At 33.8% G+C, this 18365-nt stretch overlaps 2 protein-coding genes across 2 annotated transcripts in view; one reads left to right on the top strand and one right to left on the bottom strand.

Annotated features, from left to right (window-relative positions):
* Window positions 1–18365, top strand: part of LOC117172556 (trypsin-7-like) — a 256431-nt gene that overhangs the window by 78987 nt on the left and 159079 nt on the right. The window lies entirely within an intron of this gene.
* The window catches only part of LOC117173637 (trypsin-7-like), a 94137-nt gene that overhangs the window by 9030 nt on the left and 66742 nt on the right, over window positions 1–18365 (bottom strand). Inside the window, exon 3 of the mRNA XM_033362278.1 lies at window positions 8546–8696. Within this exon, the coding sequence (XP_033218169.1) occupies window positions 8546–8696 (151 nt within the window). The remainder of the gene's footprint in view (window positions 1–8545; window positions 8697–18365) is intronic.

The following is an 18365-nucleotide window of genomic DNA, read 5'->3' as shown; positions in this document are numbered from 1 at the left end:
AAAAAGGAATTGAACTTCACTTATTTTACAAAGGGCCTAATAAATGTTTCTTTAAAAATTTAATCCACTTATAAACTATTTAAAGCTGATAAAAAATAAAGAACTTCCGAGTTGAAAAACGCCTTAATAATCTCAGTGACAAACAATAATTTTCTGATTTTTCAAAATCTCTGTAAAATGCACAATTTTGGATTTATTTAATTATTTTATAATGCGTTTCAACTCAGTTTTTAATTTAAAATAACAATTACTAAACAATAATTTAAAATGTGTAGAAAAAAATTGATCCCTCGTTTGAATATTACCTATTTCAAGAAGTGCTCGATACTTTATTTTTCTTTCAAATATAAAATACAGTTAGCTATAGAAGAGTTTCACTGTACTTTGAAATCAGAAGGAAACAGAATTTTGTAAAGAAACAAGGAGTGCTAGATTTATCATGTTAAAAGTGATTAAATATCTTTCTTTAAAAAAGCATACAATTTTTTTAAATTATCAAGAAAATGTAATAATTGTATTTTTAAACATTTTATGAACCTTATAACCTTGTTTTATGCTGCTGTATATTTATTTTTTTATTATTTACACAATTAAAAATAATTATGTAAGTATGTGGGTGATTGTCACCATGCTAACCATTTGCAGTCCAAGATATTTTCTATGATTAACAAATTCTTTTACTGAAAAACTTAATTTTATTACGTTTTTATAAATGTACACACTGATAATATCCGTATTACATTGTGACATTTTCAATGATTATGACATTGTTTGACTGAAAAACTTAATTTTATTAAGTTTTTATAGATACACATACTTATAATATCCGCATTAAATCTATATTTGATTATTTAAAAGAGCAACATTATACGCGCGGTACAGCATGCTGAAAGCGTTGCATTGCCAATAGATAATATAAAAATAAGAAACTAGATCACTCTGATTTTAAATTAAAATTGTATAGTTTACTTATTTAAAAAATATCATAAGATAGGCAATTTGAAATAATAAAATTTTAAATGCTTAGTCCTCGTGTGATTTTTGAAACAAATTGTTTTATTTTCTGTATAGATTAATTTGACAAGGGGCTTGACAAATTCGGAAGCTGTTTTAAAAATATTCTATGTTTAATTAATTTTTAATGTTTCATTTTGAATCCGCTAGATTTTCATTGTTCTAAATATAAAAACTCTTAATTTTGAAGAAAAGAATTACAATTTTTAATATTAAGAGTTTAAAAGCTGTGAATTTGAAAATTTTAAAACTATATAGTTATGCGATAGCGTTCCTGCATTTCAATTTGGAACTTTACAATTTGGATATTTGAGTTTAAAAGTGTTTGACTATTAACTGAAAGTTGCACAACTATTTGCCTTCGACAACAATTAACGTCAAAAAATGAATTTATTTAAGCTCTTAGTTAAAAATATGTTGTGGTTAGGTTATATAACATTAACAATTATTGACAGCTCAAAAATAAGCGATAACAATTTTCATTATTATGAATTTTTGTAAGAACTTTTGAAAAACAAATTACGTATTTCGCGTTTCTGAATATGAACAATTATGTGTGTGAATAATTTCTTTTTGAACGTACAAAATTTCTATTTCCTGCAGTTAATTCCTTTTATTTGAAAAGTAATATTATTACCAAAAGTAATTAACATTTCAGTTGGAAATTCTTATGAATAAAATCTCTGTTTTTTGCCTTTTTGAACTCACAGGAGATTTTTCTTTTCGCCGAAATATAGACCTTAAGATAAGAGTAAGTGATTTCGTCGATGAATAGAACAGTATAAGTACAAGAAGTTTAAACTGTAAATATTTTTAAGCAAACTTTTTTAAAAGAATGATAATTAATTTAGAAAGATGTTGAAAGCGATTTTATTTGTCTGCGTGTTAGAATAATTAATAATTAAAGCAATGAGTGAGATTTTAAAAATGACATACTTCAGACAATAGGAATTAGATGTTGAATGAATCCTTGATTCTCATTCTTCGACGTTTCGAAAACTATAAGTTTTCGTCTTCAGGATAGAGTCGCATACATAAAAGTTTCATATCATATCATATCGAGTATTTTATGAATTCTAAAATTCTCTTTTTCTCAAGTGTTCTATGAAAAAAATGGTAAAAAATTGCTATAAATGAACATTTGCTTTCTCTTAAAAGGGGCTTAAGAATTAAAACAATATTTATTTTTAACTTTGAGTTATCTTCATTGTAGGTCAATTAGTTAAATAAATTTCGCTCCATTTTTCAAAGGAGAAAAGAGAAATAGGAGAATTAAAAGAGACACACCTAGCATTGCCTTATCCTCAATTTGGGATAATAAAGATTCTAAGATTTCTAAATAAATTTTGTAACTAAAATTAAACAAAAATAATTGGAAGAATTACGAATGATTGGAAAAAATAAAAAAAATGTTACGTCGAATATTACCCTTTCGCCCCTAGCTATGTAATATACGATTTATGATTACTTAGAAATCATGAAATATTTAGGTTGTATATGGAAAGCGGATCCCGGTAAAAAATGGTCCGTACCGGTAAAAGAAGTTACCGGTACAACCATTTTTGTCTACTGTTTAATTAAAAAGCTTACTGTAAGGATAGAGCCGAGACTGCCGCAAAAATATTCAATAATTAATTTTTCTCTCTTGTGTTTATGTCCTTGCTAGTTGATGTCCAAGAATGAAAAACATAGGAAAAGGTTAAGGGTAAAACTGAATTTATTTCTGTGATTAATTACAGATGGAAAATCATAGAGAAGGAAGGATAGGGGGTTGGCCAAAATAATTTCAGTGTCGAGACACAGAGGTGTCTTTTCAGACCCAAAAGATTATTCAGCCAAGATTACTTCTGTGACAAGTCGCAGTGGTTCCTTTCTGCCCCCACGAGATGTTGGAAAAGAGCAGGGATTTGATCAACATTACTTCTGTGACCAGCCCCAAAGAGATGTTGGAAAGGGATGGAAATGAGGCCAATATTAATAATGTGGCAAATCACAGGGATGCCTTAGCGCCTCCACGAGATGTTCGAAAAGGGTCCGGGTTTGACCAACATTATTTCTGTGACCAGCCACACAGGTGCCCTAACCCTTACGGACGAAATGTTCAAAGGAGGTAGGTATTAGGCCGACATTAATCATGTGACAAGTCACAGGGGTGCGTTCCCGCCCCTACGAGATGTTTGGAGAAGGACAGTGGTTCGACTAGCATTATTTTTGTGACCAGTCACAGGGGTGCCCTCTCGCCACCAAAGAGATGTTGGGAAGGGATAAGGGTTTGGCCAATATTATTCCTGTGACAAGTCACAGGGTCCTTTTCCGCCCTCACGACATGTTGGAAAAGAGCAGGGATTTGACCAACATTATTTCTGTGACCAGTCAGAGGGGTGCCTTTCTCCTCCAAGGGATGTTGGAAAGGTGTATTTGTAATTATTTATGAAAAGTTCCTAGGACTAAATAGCCTTATAAGGAACAGGTGATTCATACTACAGTTGAAATATGACGGCGATCTATTTGACGCTTTTAAATCAAAAACATGTATTTAACAAAAGTAAAAATATAAACTAAAATATACATAATTATATGTAGGCTATTAACAGAAAAATACTATAAATATACATACGCAAATATACGCACTTAAAAGTAAACACATTCATTTATAGAATCATATATATTTTTAATTTTAGGATTTAAGTTTTACCAAAGTGTAATTTCGAGGGTAGGATTTTATGTGTTAAATAAGTTACCAAAAGGGAGTATTCTAAAATGATATTTAGAACGTGCATTTCTAATTATTGTAGGTAGTTTGTTTCAAAGACGAGCATCACGAATTATGAAAGACCTTTTAATTTTACACGTACGGTGTGACTGCATTTTTAGTACTGTTTTCCTTTCACGGAGTTCGAAATATGTCGATCGTTTGTTATCAGTTAAATGGAAAAGGTTAAAAAGATAGTGCATAGCTTTATTAATGAATTGGCTGTAAAGCAAATTACCCACAAAGAATTGTCTTCGTTTTGTGACGTTAAGAAGTCCTGCTCTTTCTGCATGTTGAGTTGAGTTGAGTTTAGCAATGCTGATTCGAAATCTTTCTACCTGTTAAATAACGTTTCTCGTATCCCAGTGAAAAATTGTTTGTTCTTGTACGGGCAACGAATGTGGAGAAAATTACGCTAATCGAAGCCTAGATTTTAAAAGTCAACTTTCAGCTGTTCCTGAAGTCGCAATATTGTACGAAAAAAATAGAAAAAATTCAAGTGGATTTTGTGTCTACTTGCGAATGGAACCCAGCTTTGAAAATTAAAAAAAAAAATTATGGTCACCAGAATTGTTAATGCGAAGAAAAATATTTCCGGTTTGAAAAGAGATATCGAGATGAATCAAGACTTCAAAGAAAGTGTTTCGTATACTGATAAAGCTCGGACCAATAAATATACGATAAAAGTGTCAGTTTACCTGTAAAGTGAGTTCGCATAATTTGGACCTTAATGAGCTATGCTAAAGTCTCTTGAGGAAATAATGTACAAGAAAAGAGGTTGAAGGGTGTCCATTGCCTGGCCGCTCGTGACCGCTCGAAGCCTTGAAAAAAGGGGTCTGCTTCTGTGCTCTTCCGTGCAGAGTGCCTAGGTATTGGTCGATGACTAGACCTGGTCATGTGGTTTATTATACAGCTGGGGTTTCCACAAGCCACAGCTGCAGCACTACCCAAGATCGCCCGACCTTCTTCAATATTTACGATTTTTTTCGAGGGGAAACTGAGAGCAAAGTCATGACACCTCAAAAAAAATCTCGGTTTCTAAGGCAGAACCTTGAAGTCCCTTTTTTCTGGTATAACTATAGGAGTTGAAATAAACAGTATTTTATTTAAATTATTTGAGGTAAGTAATTGCCGATAATAGTTCACGAATAATTTTTTTAACATTAGTTATACTATATAATTAATCAAATACTCATAATAATAAAAATAAGTGCTATTATTTTATATTCTCGAAAATCCATCATGATTACTTCTTTGATTATTTTTGACTACTAGAAATTTAAAATTACAAATAACTGGTTCAAATAAACATAATCAAAAAATAAAGTTAATAGAATGTTTAATCTGTTTAACAATAAGTTTACTTTGACATCAATATTTAATTATTTAATCATTTTGACTCCTGATACATAAGGTAGTGAGTGTGACATACAGTGACAATTACAGGTATTTCAGAAGCACAGGCGAGGTCTCCTGCTGTGAGGGATGTTCATTTCATAAAGAAGTATAAATATCAATAGAGAAAATACTTTTTTAAACATTAAAGCGCAAATTTTGTTCGTTGTCTTCTCACACATTATTCTTTGAGAAGCCAAAAATGTGGACTTTGCGGCAAGAATGATCTCCTTATGTTCTTTGATTTCGAAAATAAAACGTCACTATTATTTTGTTATTAACTTTATAACAAATAATCATTTTTGACTATAAAATTTGTCATTGTGTCCGGAAAGAATTAACAAAATAATTGCTAATCGATTGAGAAATTAAAAACTCTGTATCAGTATAGACCAAAATTTCCTCTAAAACGTGTAAATTGTCACATATTTTCGGTATTTTCGTCTCCTGAGATTTTGAGTACAATCTGTACGAAAATTGAGGTCTCTTATTTTTTAGATAGATAAATAAACTACTATATGCAATGTTTCAATTTATCTGTGGACACTTATTTTTATTATTATGAGTATATGATTAAATATTTAGTATAATTAATGTTAAAAAAATTTATTCGTGAAATATTATCGGCAATTATTTACTTCGAATAATTTAAATAAAATACTGTTTATTTCAAGTCATATAGTTTTACTGGAAAAAAGGGACTTCAAGGTTCAGCATTAGAAACCGAGATATTTTTTGAGGTGTCATGACTTTGCTCTTAGTTTCCCCTCAAAAATAAATCGTAAATCTTGAAGAAGGCCGGGCGATCTTGGGTAGTGCTGCACCTGTGGCTTGTGGAAACCCCTGCTGTATAATATACCACATGGCCAGGTCTAGTCATCGACCAATACCTAGGCACTCTGCACGGAACAGCACAGAAGCAGACCCCTTTTTTCAAGGCTTCGAACGGTCACGAGCAGCCAGGCAATGGACACCCTTCAACCTCTTTTCTTGTACACTATTTCTTCAAGAGACTTTAGCATAGCTCCTTAAGTTCCAAATTATGCGAACTCACTTTACAGGTAAACTGACACTTTTACCGAATTTTTATTGGGCCTAGCTTTATCAGTATACGAAACACTTTCTTTGAAGTCTTGATTCATCTCAATATCTATTTTCAAACCGAAGATATTTTTTTCGCATTAACAATTCTGCTGACCATAATTTTTAATATTTTTTAATTTTCAAAGTTGGGTTCCATTCGCAAATAGACACAAAATCCACTTGAATTTTTTCCATTTTTTCGGACAGTATTGCGACTTCAGGAACATCTGAAAGTTGACTTTTAAAATCTAGGCTTCGATTAGCGTAATTTTCTCAACATTTGTTGCCCTTACAAGAACAAACAATTTTTCACTGGGATACTAGAAACGTTATTTAGCAGGTAGAAAGATTTCGAATCAGCGTTGCTAAATGCGAACTCAGTGCGATTTTTTTTCACTGAGATAGAGCTACTTTTTCCCAAGTGTCAGGACTTTTTGTCTCGATATTAGGAGGATACGTGTTGGAATAGGAAGTGATTCTTTATTCCTGTTAAGCTGTTGGAGGACTCTAAATATTTTCCTCGAAATATCCGCTACTTGCTCATTCCAAGGAAGAGCGATTTAGAATATAGACTGGATATTTCACAGATTCCACAAAGGGGATGAGACGTCAATCCATCAAGAAAGGAGGTAGGGTTCCAATTGTTTCAAGCGATAGAGTGGAAAAAGATCCTATGATTATACCCATTATCATTGCAGGGTTGAGAGTGGGGCCACTTTTCAAGGCCCACTGCACCACCAGATCAATATCCGCCTACACCTTTTGAAATAAGTTCTTTATATTAACAATAGGCTCGGGAAGGTCAAGCTTAAAGTCTTCAGCATATTTGTGATAGTTGCAATTTCTAAGTTTTCTTCCAAGTTCAGAGGTATAAATATTAAATAAAGTGGGTGCAAGCATGGATCTCTGAACATTGCTTTTAACCCCCCCCCCCCCCCCCACACACACACATACACAAACTGACCGTTGACTATTGCTAATTTTTACTCTTTCTGATCGATTAAGTAGATAAGATTCGAACTATTTAAGAACCATGTTTGAGAGGTGGAGCTATTTGAGCCTAATCTATAGTAGATTATGGTTAACTGTATCAAACGCTTTAGAAAAGTCAAAAAGAACAACAACAGTTATTTCCCTTTTTTCAATTGCAAACTTAAGGTCAGAAGTTACTTGAAATGAAGATGTAAGTTTACTATGCCTGGCACGGAACACAGATTGCATTGGGTCTTTTAAATTATTTGTTTCAATGTGTGCAGTAACTTGCTGATGGACGATGCGTTCGAAAAGTTTAGACAGGGTACATAGGATGGACAAAAGACGGAAGTCTCTAGGAGAGGTAGGGTATTGTAGATGTGCAAGAAAGTAAGGCTAATTACTGTCAAAGCAAGGCGAATCATTTTTATTGAAATACCATCAGAACCACGAGCGTTCGATTTCACCTTGAAGAGTTTTTTTATTAGGGTTTCTTCCAATATGTCAGAAAAGAATAATTTAGTATCATAAAAAGTAGAAGAAACTGAGGACGGGGAAGGAGTGCTACTTGCAAAAGGAGCATTGATGTTGTAGTCAAAGCTGTCAAAAAGGTCTGTAGGCGAGAAATTATTTCAGGAGCCAAGTGTTTAGAAGGATTAAGTCCAAGCCGTCTTAAGAGCAGCCAGATTTTTCCATTTTTATTTCTTATTCTTATAAAATTGTTCTTTTAGTCAATCTACGTTTCTTCTCTCTTTCTTTTATAAAATCTTTGATTTAAGAAGTGGTCCAAGAAGTAGTCTTCTTCTTTGCTTCGGGGGTATTAAGTGGCGCAAATTTGTCAAAGGTTAAAGATAAAAATGTAGTCAAACATATCACCTTTCTATTTATATCCTTTTCAATGAAAATGCTATTCCAGTCATAAGTAGAAAGGTGTTCAAAAAATTCAATTTCATTATAGTTTTAAGTTTGTCTATGAGCAGGGGAGTACACCGGAGTATGAATTAACGGAGAACTGGCATTGGATTTTGATAAGACCATGGTTTGAGAGCAATGAGATTAAGTGTTGAGTAGAAGAAATCACTTTGTATAAATCATCCACAATCATCAAGTTAATACATGCGCTAGAATAATCAATGTGCTGAGTGGTATCATGGGGAACTATAGATAATCCGATAGAAAAAACAACTGATTTTAAATATAGTGAGTTAAATTGTTCGTAACATTAAGATTTGTGTTTAGGTCACCGGTTATTATAATTAGGTATAAGGTCAAAAATGTAAATCTCAAGTTCCCTGTTGTAGGAGACGTTAGGATGTTTGTAAATTATACCAGCACCACACTGTCCTGAGGCAAGGATACCTTGATAAGAAGATACTCAGCAGTAGGATAATTGGCAGGATGACCCACTCCCACCTGTACACCTCTTAACCTCTCATGAATATAGAGACAGACACCACCCCCTCTTCTCTGATCTCTATCTCTGCAAAAAAGTTTGCAATGATCAAGTGCTACAATGCTCGAAGAAATGTTAGGCCTGAGCCAGGTCTCAGACTCGACTATGATATGATAGGAACAGGACATAAAGTGATGTTTAAATTCAAAATAATGGGCAGGTAGGGATTAAGCATTAACGTGACAAATATTTAAAATTTCCATTGTGAGATTGATAGGTTATGTTCAATCATAGTTAAATATATAAGTGTCTAAATACGTAAATAAGTTTAAAAAGCCTTCCCGTGAAGCTAAAGTAAAAGAGAGTTATAACCAACACAATGCAGTTCACATGATTATAATTGAAAATAGGGAATACGACAAAATCAGAAGTAGAAATTAGGAAAGAAAGAAGAATCATACAGCTAATAGTGTATTAAATAAGTATAAGAAAGGTCAAATTGTAGAGGCAGTGCAAAGCTAAATGAGCGCAGTAAAAAATACATAATTGTTGATATTTAACTTTAGAAGGCACAGTATACAGAATGGCCAGCATGTAGCAGTATATACAATACGACAGATATTTACCTATGTAGCAATAGAATCAAATACATAATGGACTTAGAGCTTTTGCGAGATGTTGAAAAGGGGTAGGGCTTTAACTAACCTTAGTTCAATGACCAGTCACAGGAGCGACTTTAAATGATTTTGAGACCGATCGAAGGATAATTGGTATTATCGGCAAAGAATAATTTATCGTTTTATGATTGTGTGAAACAAATGATTATAAATAAATAATAAATAAACAATAAATAATAAATACATAATGAATAAATAATAAATAAATTATAAATAAATTATAAATAAATAAATAATAATTATTAAATAATTATCAAAACTGGCAATCTCGAATCATTTATTCTTTAGTCATAAATAGACAATATAATATGTGATATACATAAAATGTTTAAATTATAGATTCAAAAGCCATAACTGACCAAATAACTTCTTTGAATCCCTTCAAATCCTGCAATTCATTGGATTTCATGAATTCCGTTAGTTCATTGAATTGCATAAATTCTTTGAAATCCACGAATTCCAATAACAACCGCACTCACCTTGCTATCTTACAGGGACGTTACGTAACGCCGGATTGTTGGGGATTCCTTTCTCGCGCCTGGACAAAGTTACGTGATATCATTGTTAGATGTACGATCAAAGTGTGTGCTACCGCAGTTATAGGAAGAATGTCTGGTGATGCGTGCTGGAAAGATGAAATTCAGGCTGCCCAAAAAGCAAAGAAAGAAGCGCACGGAAGAACTTTGAACATCGCAGGTTTTTGCAATGAGGAAAGTAATAGACGCAGAAATGATTATAGACACGAAAACAAGATACTAACACGATTAGTTGAGGAACGTAAAAATACAATTAGAGCAGAAGAAGAGATGGAAATACAAAACGACTTTGAAGGAAGCAAGAAACTGCTTTATAAAAAAATGAAGGGAAACAAAAGTACAGAATTTGTCAACATGAGAAATAGTGGGGGGAGGGAGAATGGTATATGATGCAGACGGATTACTAGAGCCTTTCAGAGACTATTTTAGGAGACAATTCGGAAATGGAGCTATAGGATACCACAACTGCGATGTTGAACACGATGCGATAGAACACTCAATTGAGAAAGTCTGTGTCACTGAGGTTAGGGATATAATTAAGAACTTGAAAAACGGTAATGCTGCCGGGGTAGACGGTATTAACGCTGAAATGCCTGAACACGGTGCCGAGTATATACCACATAGACTGTGCGAAGTGGTAAATTTATGTTTCGAGATGGGAGACGTTTCAGACGATTGAAAAAAAGCGATTACCGTACCAATATACAAAAAAAAAAGAGAGATAAAAGCGACTGCAATAATTACAGAGGGATTAGCTTATTAAGTACCGTAAGTAAAATATACTCAAAAATACTTATTCGCAGGGTAATAAAAATAACAGAAGCAAAAATTTGGAAAGTCCAAAGTGGGTTTATACCAAGAAGTTCATGTACGGATCGAATATTTAACTTAAGGAAAATAACAGAAAAAATTTTAAGAGTAGGAAAAAAAGTTTTCTGTGCAGTTGTTGACCTAGCAAAAGCTTTAGACAAGGTGGATAGAAGTAAAATTTGGGAAGTCCTGAAAGAGTATGGCGTCAATGGATGGCTGCTACAAGCTATAAAAACAATATATACGGGTAACGAAGCGAGTGTAAGGGTGAGTGGGAAATTGAGTGACTGTTTCGATATTATTCAAGCAGTTAGACAAGGATGCGTTATGTCTTCATGGTTATTTATATTATTCATGGAAAAGTGTTTAGGAATGGCTATTTTCGACGAAGAGGGTATGGATCTCGAAACAGTAAAGGTACGTGGGTTAGCATTTCGCAGATGATAAGGTTGTTATGGCAGAGTCAATCGACAACTTACAAAGAATGTTGAATAAACTAGATGCAAGAATGAAGAGCATGGGCCTCAAAATTAACGTAAGTAAAACAAAAACTATGGTTTTCGAAGGAAAAAGTGAGAAAACACTCTGCAATATTTTATTAAATGATGAGAGAATTGAACAAGTTGATAAGTTCGTAACCTTGGTACCTTATTTACTAGGGACGTAACGATAGATGAGAAATTAGATAGACTCATAAACGAAGGTAAGAAGGTTATTGGTAGAGCAGGTCCCATTATCAGAAGTAAAAATATATCAAATTAAGCTAAAATGACAATACATAATTCTATATTTGTACCGACTGCACTATACGGTAGCGAGACATGGACTCATTAAGAAAAAGATAAGAGTAAAATTAACGCAATTGACATGAGATTCATGCGCATAATATGCGGGAAAACTTTGTTGGACAAAGTAAGTAACGAGACAATTCTAAAAGAATGTGGTGCAGAAGAGACGCTAGTAGACAAATGAGAAAGAAATCGATTAAGATGATTCGGGCACCTTGAGAGAATGCCAAATGAACGACTAACGAAACAAGTGTATCAAGGTAAAGTAAATGGCAGCGTGCCCGGAGGTAGACAGCGGAAAGAATGGTTAGAATGTGTGAATGAGACCCTAGTTAGAAGAGACATAAGAAGTCACAGAAACACGAGAACCTGCATAAAAAATGCATGGACATAAAAGAAGCTAGTATGCTAGAAGTATGCCAGGACGGAAAAGTATGGCGGCAAATAGTTAATAAAAAGAGTTTCAGTACAGTGAATGAAGCCTGAAACAAAAGACCTTGGCCACTAATGGACTCAAGCGGAGAACCTTAGATAACGACTTTGTGAGGATCTTCACTTTGGGCGATTGCTAGAGAGATTGATCAGCAACCTGGGTCGGAGCAGTTTTGCGGAACGAACGTGTTATTAACATAAATAAAACGAGAATTCTGGATCAATCTGAAAATTCTCTATCCCTTCCCCACATTACTCCTTTTCCCACCGAGTGAGTCACGCCTACGCCGAAAGGGAAATGGCTTAATGGTGCGATAACTTAAGTTCCATGCATTCCACAAATGCCAGAAAATCCGTGAATTGCATGAATTCCATTAATTTCTTATAATCCTTGAATTACCTTCATTCCATATATTCCTTAAATTATCTGAAATCCATGAATTTCATTAAATCTTCTAATTCTATCAAATTCGTGAATTCTACGAAATCCGCGAATTCCATGAATTCGGTGAGTGACATGAAATCCGTGAATTCAATGAAATCCCTGAATTCCATGAATTCCGTGAAGTTGATAAGTACCGTGCATTGCATGGATTCGATGAGTGCCGTTTATTCCATGAATTCCGGCAGTTTCAGTAATGCCGTGAATTGCGTGAAATCCGCGAAGTTGATGAGATCTGTGCTTTCCATAAATTCGATGAGTTCCATGCATGCCATGAATTATGTTATTTTCGTAGATTCCATGAATTCCGTGAATTACATGAAATCCGTAAATTCTATGAATTCCGTGAAGTCGATGAGATCCGTGCATTCCTTAAATTCCGTTATTTCCGTGAATTCCATGAATTTCGTGCAATCCATAAATTCCGTGCATTCTATGAAATCCGTGAGTTCTTTGAATTTCAGGAACTTCATAAGCACGCGGGCTCAGTCCGCTACCTTGCAGGATCGTGATGTGACGTCAGAATTCTTACGAAATCATTTCTCGTAAAGGTATTCACACAAGAAAATACGTGTGCAGTATTCTGGAAACAGCTCACACACGAGCCGGCCGTGTACACACACATAGTACCAACCAATCGCGTGCTATCTGTAGCGTTGCTGCGGTGCGGACTGGCCATGTACCGTTCACATATCGGATCGCCACTCGAGAAGCAAAAGTTTTCGACGTTGCTAATCTGATTTGAGTGCCGGACCGATTAGTCCGGACGTCATACCCACTTCCGTCGGATTCGCGTTTGATATGCAATGTTCTTAATAATTCTTGTTCAGGCTGATCTCCTGATTCCGAATCTATGTGATGGTCCTCTGGCATTAATTGGCGTTCTCGAGATATAAGCGATTAATTAAATTTTTATTATCAATTAATTATTGAATTACCGTTCAATTTTTGTAAAAATTCTCTTTTGCATTATTATAGAGGTAAAGAAGAGGAATGAAAGTTGTCCTGACACTTATTCGATGAGATCACTAGTTATTAATTTTAAAGATAGAAGGGTTTTAATTACCGAACGAAAAATGCCTTTTAATTGATAGTCCTGTTTCTAGACAGTGATTTGTTTTATTATGAAACGTTCAACACAGAAGCGTTCTTTAATCTATAATAACTATATTTTCGTATAAAGTCGATAAAAAATTAATTATTTTGATATAATTACGCATCAATGTTTAAACAATCTTTATAACTTGACACATATTTGTAAAACGTCAGCTCCTGCATAAGTACAGAGCATAAAATATGTAAGTCTACGCCTTTGCGTTTTGACCCTTCCGTGCACATGTTCGCGCACCGTGCCCATGCGAGCTCACCAAGGAGTAGCTAGCTTATTGTAACTAATCACAGGCCATCTGCAAAAAAAAATAAAATGAAAAAATTATCAATGATAATTCTACAGGAAATCAAAATTTAAAAAATAAATATTATAAATGAATTCCAATCAAATTTTTGAATTATTTGAACTTTATCCCAACCTCGTAGGACGTATAGAAACAAAGTTAGAAGCGATTTTATTTCAGATATTTTCATTACTTCTGTGTTAAACGTTTCGTAATAAAACAAATCACTGTCGAGAAACAGGACTATTAATTAAAAGGCATTTTTCGTTCGTTAATTAAAACCCTTCTATCTTTAAAGTTATTGACTTTAGAGAAATAGCGTCTATTATGAAAATCGTTCGTTTCAACTCACATTTTCGATTATAAAACAAAATTTCAAATTAAAAAATATTACTCTGCACAGAAAGGATAATAGTTGTTGTCCATTATTTTACCTATTAAGGCTTTTTTTGCAAAAACTAGTGATCTCATCGAATAAGTGTCAGGACAACTTTTATTCTTCTTCTTTGCCTCTACAATAATGCAAAATAAATTTTTTTGAAATATTGAACAATAATTCAATAATTAATTGATAATGAAAATTTAATTAATCGCTTATATCTCGACATTAACAACATTGCATATCAAACGCGAATCCGACGGAAGTGGGTATGGCGTCCGGACCAGATAGGTGAGTTGTACGTAGCCAGCTCGTACTTCAGCAGCGCGAAACATCGCACGCGATTGGTTGGCACTCTTGTTGTGTACACGGACGGCTCGTGCGTGAAACATTTCCAGCATACTGCATGCGTATTTTCTTGTGCGAACACCTTTAAAAATTCCGTTCGTGTAAAAACATTATTCCTTGAAAATCGTAGTTTTCATTTCTGCCAGATTTGTCATTTGAGGTGAAGTACGTATTCTCAAATAGGTAATGCAATTAAACCAAAACGAGAGTATCGAGAGCGATCTTGTCGTTTTGATGTCAGGTATGATTAATTGTTAAGTGTACGTAATATAACGGTGAAATGAATATAAAGATTGCATTCAAACATCGAAAATGCACCTTTGAAACCAACAAAATACGCGAAGCGAGCAAGTCAAGGCGATGACCGTGAGCTGGCTTAGAGATACAGTGTAGTTTGATGTTAGTGTTTGTTACAAATGAGGGCTCAGTAAGCACGGTGTGACGTCGGAGTTAATAAAAGAGCTCGATTTGTGCGTATCTCCATATATTCGTAATTCATAAGAGAGACCGTGATTGGCAAAGATAGAAAGAGAAGTTAATATCGGATTGGTGAGTCGATGTTTATAACGAAGAGTGTAGTGTGCTCCTATGGCCTCGTATTTTCAATGGTTTTCACCAAAGTATTTCCCTCTCTTTTACTTACACATCATACTTAATTATTTCATACATGCTCGTTAGAAGAAAAATTCAGTAGAGCTATCGCAGCTGTAGTAATTATTATAACCTCTCATTTGGCATTGCTCAGCTTCATTATTTTACAGTCTAGATTGATTGACTCTCGTCATTTATCACGCAGACCAAGTTTATTGTTGAGAAATGTCAGGTGATGATGAATTGAAATGCGTGCTGCTGGAAATGCGTGCAAAAGCATAAATGGCCGATTTGTGCCTCATCATGTCAGTCTGTTTTTACAGGTAATTAAGTATTTTTAAACCTTTGATACAAAAGTAAATGTTCATTTCAGAAAATCGACATTAAAGAACAGCATAATTTGTTTATTGCAATCGATTTTCGCCTCCTAACCTACAAAAAATACATTTGAATAATTTGACATGTTTTTCGCCTTTCAAGCCGCCTTTCAGCCCCTAGACCCAACCACACAAACGCTTCCGTTTAAAGCTGGCATTTGTCATGGTACGAGCATGTAATTTTATGCTAATATACAGTGGCGTAACCAAGATTTCATAAAGGGAGTGGCTTGAAAGGCTAAACAAAAAGTACGGTACAACTTAAAGGGAGTAACTTTCAACAATCCATTAAATAAGACCATATTAGAGACATTAGGTTCTATGTAAGGGGCCAGCCATATTCCAGAAATACAGTTATTATCGGGGGGGGGGGGGGGCAAAAGTCCGCACAAGTTCACGAGGGGTCCCGGGTGTTGTATCCAAATCCTCGTGGAGGCATGTTCACCCTTATGAATAAAAAGTTTTGGTAAGTATTTGATCCAGTACTTTTTTCGAGAAAAAGTTTTATATTTAATGCACCATTCCTCTTGGCTTCCTTGCCTTAGAATACCACGAATATCTACATTTTCATGAACTCTGGAATTAATCAACGTGCGCAGAGGAGACAGAATGTAGGTCGTATAAAGTCCACATTGTTTCATAAGGAAAAACGATTAAAGATGATTCTAGGTGCCAATACTAACCCCAATACGCTTGCGACATATCTAGAAGCCCAAAAAATCTGTGCGCAAAATCTATCTCCCCCATATTACTTTTAGGAACTATCCAGTAGGCCAAAGAATATGTATTCAACAACTCTGGATTTGTGTAAGCATCATATATTTTAGGCTTCAGGATTGTATATATGTTTTAGGCAAAGCCCGGAGTCCTTGGTCAATCTGCGGAGTGCGGAAGCACTAAAATTAAATAGTTTTGGAATTTTGAACGTTGCACATTGTGACGGGGGTGAAAATGGGCAATGTACGAAATTCCAAAACTATTTTTGATTTTAATGTATTTTACTCATCCTGATGCCGACTTAACTTTCTTAATAAGATTCGATGTATTATATATTAGGGCGGAGTGAAATTTTTCATATTAGTTGAATGACTTGTGTTGAGCGAAAAAAAATTTGTGTTTTTACATCCGAAAGAAGTAAAATAAGTTTTTAAAATCGAATAATATCTTGTGCTCCCTTTTTATATTTAAAAATTTTGAACAATTCAAAAAATTTCCCTATTGCTTCGAAAATTATGGCGAATCTTTTTGTGTATAGTTTTTTCCTGTGGATAATAATACAAAATTATAAATTAAAAAAAATTCGGCGCAATTTAAAATTTTTCGAAAATGCCCAAAAACATGTTTTTTTGGATTGAGTCATACGCACACATTTTTGAAACAGTTGAATATATCGAACCTAAAATTTCTTTAGCCTGAATCAAAGAAACATGCTGTAATTTGTTTGGCTGAAGAAATTTCAGTTTCAACATACTCAACTTTTTAAAAAAATGTATAACCATAATTTTCAAAACAATCGGAACATTTTTCGGAATTTTCAACAATTTGAATTTTTAAATCAAAAAAGGGATTTGACTATTGTGAACCTTTTTACTCCGCCCTATTACAGATCTATCATAGTATATACCCCGGCGGAAAAATTATATATAGTAAAGACATTAGGTATAATTTTCATTTGTTTTATACAAATAATGTGTCAAATTAATGAAAATCATATATAATGAATATTTATTGAGAAAATTATTAATAAATTCCATGCGAACCCTTAAGCAGATTAAACAAAATATGTTTGAAATTTTATTCTAAAGTTTTAGCTATATTATTAAATTTTTCACTCTTATCTTACAATATTAATTCGTGTATCAAAAATTAAAAATTATACGCATACAAATAATTCAAATTCAAATATAGAATACAGGGTTACAATTATGAATTACTTATGGCAGCAATGTTTAGAGCCATGACATTTTGAATTACATTGCAATTTTGTTTACATTTACAAGCATTATTAATACATGTTTTCGTACAATTACACCTTACGAATCCTTGAAGGCTAAAAAATGACTTCACCATTTATTTGTTCGTACAGATACGATTTTGTTGGGATCTTCATTAAGGCTTATAAAATTTTCTTTACAAACAGCAAACTGAAGTGCCTACTGAATAACTTTTTGTTACTTCTTGTTATTAGACGTAGTTCATATGTGGAGGGAAATATTAGTTCTTATTCGCCAGTCTTTCGCACTATACATTTTTTATTGGTAGAATATTGAATAAAAGACAAAGCTAATATGAAAAATTATTGCTGAAGAAAGACATCTTATCGTTAGGTTTTCTAGAAAAGTAATTTTCCTTTTCGTATGACATGTATCCAGTACCCATGTACATTAAAATGACATATTTCCTAACCTCAAATATTATGCACTGCTACCATCAGCACTCAACTTTCATCATGCTGTGCAATTTCAAAACAGCTACCAAAAAAGTTGGCAACAATAACCGGAACAGAATTGTAAGATTCAGATGTTCGCCATCCCAGCACTCAGTGTGAATACCTTTCGTTTCGCGACCACGAGTTTCGTAGTTTTCCAGATTCTTTTTCAACGTAAGGGCGTATGAATCAAGACCGAACCTCAAAACTGGATATTCTCATTTTACTCCATAAATACTAGAATTAAATCTTTTCTACATAATCAGGGCTGAGTCCTCTTTTCAATTAAATCTTTATGCGGAATAGAACATTGGCTAATTCCAATAGTTTTTGTAAAAGGTGTTGATACAGATATACAGTAAGCGCTATATATATATATATATGTATATATGTATATACACGTTATATATCGACGCCTCGATTTAATACACCTCTGTCAGCACATCGATAATATTTAAAAATTTGTCATAAGGACAACCGCAGGATTTCGCCGGGAGCGGGTGCTAATCTGAAAAATTGCACTCGCTTCCAGCGAAATCGCGGTAAAATTTCAG

The sequence above is a fragment of the Belonocnema kinseyi genome, chromosome 5 (assembly GCF_010883055.1).
Source record: "Belonocnema kinseyi isolate 2016_QV_RU_SX_M_011 chromosome 5, B_treatae_v1, whole genome shotgun sequence".
NCBI classification, from domain to species: domain Eukaryota; kingdom Metazoa; phylum Arthropoda; class Insecta; order Hymenoptera; family Cynipidae; genus Belonocnema; species Belonocnema kinseyi.
The sequence above is the reverse complement of the archived record's forward strand: the minus strand, read 5'-3'. Positions and strand labels throughout refer to the sequence as shown.